The sequence below is a fragment of the Excalfactoria chinensis genome, unplaced genomic scaffold (assembly GCF_039878825.1).
Source record: "Excalfactoria chinensis isolate bCotChi1 unplaced genomic scaffold, bCotChi1.hap2 Scaffold_82, whole genome shotgun sequence".
In the NCBI taxonomy this organism is placed as follows: Eukaryota; Metazoa; Chordata; class Aves; order Galliformes; family Phasianidae; genus Excalfactoria; species Excalfactoria chinensis.
This window is the reverse complement of record NW_027315715.1, coordinates 168,808-174,807: the sequence shown is the minus strand read 5'-3', so window position 1 is coordinate 174,807 and position 6,000 is coordinate 168,808. Positions and strand designations below refer to the sequence as shown.

Sequence of the window (6,000 nt, the reverse complement as noted above, 5' to 3'; positions counted from 1 at the left end):
AAAATATGTAATCAAGAGGTATATTCAGCATTCCAGCATGATCTCATCTTCAATTTTCCTGTCACAAAACACAAACGGTTAAAGTCAGCTATCAGCCATTCTGTGTTCATTAAAGGTCCCACGGGGATCTTCTGTAAAATAAAACAAGACAACTTGCCCTTTTGGGGCTATTGTTAATACAATTAAAAAATGAGGGAACAATCCAGCAAGAGTTGATTTTACATTTCATTATCGGGGTGTCCTTAGCCTTCCAAGGATATTTGTTAAGGGATTTCATTAAGGTTAGGGAAACTGTCCTCAGGTTAGCTGAGTCAGTTGACACAGGCTGGCCAGGGAGATAAGTGTTTCCCTGGCTTATCAGTAACTGTATTGTGACTCACAGGGGCAATTGGCAGGAGTGGGAGGCCTTGGGACAGAAGGTGTTAAATCGAGGATCTTCTCCTTTTGTTGTGAGCTTTCTAATACATCCACCCCTCACTGCCTTCCCCCCCCCCCCCCCCCCCCCCCCCCCCCCCCCCCCCCCCCCCGCTCATCTGGGGGAGGGGGCGAAAGCATCAGCTTTCCTTGAGCTTCTTGAGCTTTTGTTCTGGCCACCAGTTAACTAATTTCTCTAGTCTGACTGTGGGTAATCCATTCATCAAATCTCGTGGAACACCCTTTTGCCAGCCAAGTGTCCAGAGACGATTACGTCTATGACCAATATTTCGCCTACCTGTTCTTACTGGCAATGAGACCCTTCCAGTTTCACTGAGGTTTGGACTAGGTGGCCCAGGGGCAAGGCTGACTGCTGCAAGCCTCACTTCCCTTGGGTCAAATTTACTAGTGTTAGAAATCACCGGCCCATATTTTCTTTCATAGTTAATTAATTCTTGGGCAACCTCCCCCCATGTCCATACTTTATATCCTGACTGCAGATGGTTAGAGGTTACAGTTCCTTCTAATGCTGCCTGGGTTCTTTCTCCCCGAGGCATAGCCTGTATCTTTCCTTGTAGTTGTATACCTATAGGTTTCAGTGATTCTGGAAGCCCCCTAATTAAAGGAGTCATCCTTTCAGGATCAACAGGCATCATCATAGGTGATTCATGATGTGGCTGCAATTTTCTATCATACATCATTTGCAAACAGGCAGCCTTTTGGACACTTTCAACCAATTGATCCACTGTCTCATTAATAGCAAGAGGGTCTCCCCTTTCTAAAGGGTTGAGAGCACCAGCCCAGTAAGCAGCCCTCTGTGTTAGGGACCAGGGAGCACGGTTGTTGCCAGTAGTTAAAAATACTCCTGGACCCCAATAACCTTCAGCTTCCTTTTCAGTTAACATTATTTGGTCTCCACCAGTGAGACTGACTCTCCATACATATTCCGTTTCTGATTCTTTTGGAGAACGGCTAAAATCCTTTTTCAGTTTTGCTAATTCAGTGACAGAGAAGGGAATTTCTTTAACATTCATTTTAGGATCCAGGTCCTCACCATTATCAAATGCATATTCAGTTTTTATCAAAGGACGCAATTGGGTTGGCGAGTCCTCTAGTTTGTCAAGCCCTTCCCTCATTCCTTGTAGTTCCTTCTGAGGAAAAGTTTTTTCTTGAGGCAAATTATGGACAACAGTATTGCTAGTATTCTTATACGCTAATAGTTCCTTAAACGCCATTTGCAACAAAACTGAATTATGTTGCTCTCTTTGTAATTGTTCCTCAAGGTTCACTATTTGATTCTGCAGAGTTTTTACCAATTCTTGCATTACTTTAACTGATTCCTGTAATGCTTGTACAGTTTGGGTTTCTGCCGAATGTTTTTCATCTCGGAACTCCACGGCTGCTTTTAAAGCTGCACCGAGTACCGCACAAATAAACGATTTTCCTTTCCCGGCTCGGGTACGAGCCCCATGTTGTAAAACACAAATGCGGTCTGAAACACTCTGCAAGTTATGCCAGTTTTGTCGTGCCCAATCCACCCCTGATAAAGAGGGCCGAGCACCGTGCTTTTCTAAAAGGTCAAATAGCACATTTTCACTTTTCATAGTGGCAATACTTTCACTCATTTCTCAATACCCTAAAAGATCTACACTAAGGGAAGAAAAGGTACACTTAACTCCTTACCCCTCCCCAGGGAGGCACGCACCAATCAAACAAATGTAAATGCTACAATCATGCCTCCCTTTTGTTTAGAGGAGCACACAAAGACAGCAGGCTAAAACAACACCTTTTGGGTTAAATCGCCCCTTATTTTCCTGCGAGGCCACACAGAGGAAAAAAAACTGCAAATTCCGCACCTAGGTTACAAGACACCCTCAATCCTTGCAACTCGGAGAGGTGCGCACAGAAAAAGTTTAAACAACGCAAATTCTCAAATCACTCCTCCCTTACACAAAAGACCAAGAAGCACAATCAACTCTTACAAAGAACGTGTAAACACCTAAATCGCTCCTGGCTATCCTGTCAGGCCAGAAAAACTTCAAGCTTCAAGCCACCAAAGTTACCAAACGCTTCAAAATTTCTTAAAGAGGAATAAACTTCTAGGTTTCTCAAAAGGGATAAACTTGGAGAGCAACACACGCTTTACGTCAAAAATTACTTCCTCACTTCCCCAAGAGGTGCACACACAAAACTTTTCAAATTCCAAAACACGATACAAGTTACTTAAACCACAAAAAAAAATGCAAAATTGTCTTCTCGAGGAGGCACACACGTATAAAACAAAAGCAAATAGTCAAAATTAATTCATACGTCCCTGAGAGGTAAACACAAAAGCAAGTAAAGTTTCAGAATATGGAGCGGTCTTCCTGGAGAGGTGCTCACATCTAAGTTACCAAAACTGTCGCTCCTTGCAACTCCAGGAGGTGCACGTAGAAAAGTTTCAGGCTATATCTGGGAGGACAACACTCTCACGGCGGGTATCCTGTCCGTGACGCCAATAATAAATGTCTCGCTCCAATTTGCAGGAGGGAGGCAAGGTTCTTTGATATGTGTATATACCCGGCGTGAGATTAAGAAGCAACGGTTCAAATGTTGGTCCAACCAGTTTATTAAAGTCCTGGCCGTTTTAGGGAGATGGGGAAGGGAAGGTGGGAGATAGGAAAAGTAGGAAAAATAAGCAAGGAGTCTGTGGAGAGCAAGAGAGATAGTCACCACCGTGGGTCCAGCGAGGTACACCGTAGGTCCGTAGATTTCAGGAACTCGTCTGATCACCGCGGGGGATGGGAGAGAGTCAGGGAGCACTGCAGCAAGCCGGCCTTCCGAAGAGGTTTCCCCTCAGGGAATTCTCCGTCAAAGCCATCTTTGGGAGTTCGTCTCCAGAGATCGTCTCCCAAGATCGTCTCCAAAAATCATCTCCCAAAGTTCGTCTCCCAAAATTCATCTCCCAAGTCCCCAGTTTAGCGAGGGCCTTTTATCCCCCATTTCGGTGGGGTTGTTTTTCTTTCTTCTTTGAAGTTTGAGGATATCCCGAACAAACACTGAATGTCTAAACAAGCATCTTCTGAAGGCAATCACCCTTTGTAAAATGGTTTAAAACCAGCTTTTGTGACATTCCTGGCCCACAGATAAGCCAGCAGGGGTTGGTGGTGCCTCTGTTTGCCAGACACAAGCATTATCGCCTTCTGCAGTGGTCAGCTCCTTCAAGCAGCACCCCTGAAAAAGACTGCTTGTCCTGTCTCTGCTTATCTTTGCAATCATAAGCAGAGATGGCACAATAGCAACCACCATTCACCCTAGATAGTTAGCAGTCACCAGTCAGAGTCTTATCATCAGAAAAACCTCACGAAGCAAGCTTTGAGACAACAAAAGAAAACCAGATCTGTCCTTCACACTCCTGCTGGCCACGCTTTGTACGGTAATATTACCTGCACGTTTTGGTTCATGTCCTTCTTGTCCTTAGTCTGAAGCTGAACCCACACAGGTGTCTGAGGTGCCTACTGGGATGATGTCCTTTGCAAAAGGAATCAATGAGTGCTAGTTCTGAAACTTCCAACATAGCTTGATGTGTGAACAGCCTTGTTTTTCGCGCCAATTCTGCTTCACAAGACACACTGGAGTCATAATAGTTCGCTTTTATCTTTGTGCCCACCAGGTGCAAGGACTTCTCCCTCAGATTTCTCATCTATTGTTTTGGATTATAGTGCACCAAGGTGGAAAGTTGCTCATTGTTGCATCCCAAGCAATGGAAATCCACCAAACTGGGGAAAAGCAGCCGAGGGTCAGCCAAAAGCCTCTGTGATGAGACTGAGGATGGAAAAATGGGGATTAAGTAAATGAACATACGACCTCACAGATGCAACTGAGCATGCCCAGAAGGACATTGGCATAGATAAATAATTCATTGGAAAAGAATGAATATGTATGCCCATGTACTGGTTATGGATGTCTGCACAGTTCAAATGTAGAACCTGAACTTTGAGAGAGCACGCTTGCTTGTCAAGTGTCCAGGGAATAAAGGAATAACACTCTGTGACAGCACATTGGAGTTAAGAGAGTTTTATTCCCAGATTTTGGATGATGGAACATCAACACCTTATTTATTTATTTATTTATTTATTTCATTTAGGGGCATCTCTGATTTGATCAATTTTGTACGAGAGCAGATATTTGTCTCATTTCAGTGCTGTACAGGATTGATTTCCATCAGTCAGATGCCTCTAGCCCTGTCTTGGTGCACCTTTGTGCTTTTCTCTGATGTGTCACCCAGCTTTGTTTTTCCTGAGAGAAATAACACAATGCTCACATTCCTCATTTCCAAGCTCTGCTTCATGGGTTCTGTTTATTCCTACGTAATGCTTTCACCTTTGCACATGAGTTTTGCTTCTCCCAGCCAGTAGAAATAATAGTAATGTTCTGCTATAAGGTAAACTTGTGTGGAATTTATCTCCAGAGCTTACTGTGTCTTGTCTTGTAGTCAGCTGGGATTTCAGAGATGTTTCAGGTAGCCCACTCTGCAGGCAGTTAAAATCTTTTAGGCTGGTTCGTTGCTAATGAATTACAGACAGCCCAGAAAGTGGAGTTTTTATCTCCAGGGCTTATATCTGTAAAGGCTGTGCGGAGGGAGAATGTCTGCTCCTCGAAGGTATTGGTCAGGGCTCTTTACCTTTTTCCTATCCCTACAAACCCCGCTAAAGAGTCTGGCCTCTTCCTTCTTACAGCCCCTTCTCTTCTCCAGGCTGCACAGCCCCAGCTCTCAGCCTGTCCACACAGCAGAGGTGTTTCATTCCTGGGTTCCTATTTATGGCCCTCCTCTGGACGCACTCTAACAGCCCCATGTCTCTCCTGCTCTGAGGACTCCACATCTGAACACAGTGCTGCTGGGGAAGCCTCGCCAGCACAGAGCAGAAGGGCAGATCCCCTCCCTCTCTCTGCTGAGACAAGTTCACCCACTTTGTTACCAAGAGAAGCCTGCTGGAGGCCATGCCCCCAAGCTGCTGAGTTGAAAAAGCACTGGGAACACGCTGTCAGAGGTATGATTTGAGCTTTGAGTGGTCCTGCACGGAACCAGGAGTGGCAGTTAATGATCCTCATTAACTGTTCAGGTTCAGGTTATGCTATGATTTCATGATTCTACAGACTTGCAGGATGTCTGTCACTTTTTCTCGGGACTGCTGTTGGGTTACATGGGCATTCTGGTGGTGCTGATGAGCTACATAGGAATTTTGGCCCTAGTGCAGGCAGAGCTGATGGCAGGAGTCACTGCCCAGCCAGGTGTGCGCGACCCATCCCAGCTGAGCAGGGATACCAACGTAAGCCACAGGGCCATTGGCTTAGCCTGAAGTGATCTCACGCTGCTGGAGGATGTTCAAGCCTTGTCTCTGTGCCTCTGCTGCATCCAGAGCTCAAGATGGAAGAGCAGAACGTCTGTGGGTGTTGTGTTTTAATCCAGGAGGTGCCTGAATAACACACGCTCATCTGCTCACTCCCCACTCTTCCTAGTGATCACTGATCAAGAGAGGGTGTCACTGGCCAACAGGGGGCTTCATTGGTCATCAGGAGATTGGAGGTGTCCATGGGAGGGGATGT

At 45.5% G+C, this 6,000-nt stretch overlaps 1 protein-coding gene across 1 annotated transcript; it reads right to left on the bottom strand.

The window, feature by feature from the left end:
• Positions 1-554: 554 nt before the first annotated feature.
• On the bottom strand, positions 555-2,331 carry LOC140265277 (uncharacterized). The gene has a single exon (XM_072361188.1). The coding sequence runs from the start codon at positions 2,037-2,039 to the stop codon at positions 555-557; it is 1,485 nt and encodes a 494-aa protein (XP_072217289.1). The 5' UTR covers positions 2,040-2,331.
• Between the last annotated feature and the right edge of the window lie 3,669 nt (positions 2,332-6,000).

Coding starts and splice junctions, on each gene's coding strand:
- LOC140265277 (XM_072361188.1), bottom strand. CDS start 2,039: ATGAGTGAAAGTATTGCCACTATGAAAAGTGAAAATGTGCTATTTGAC.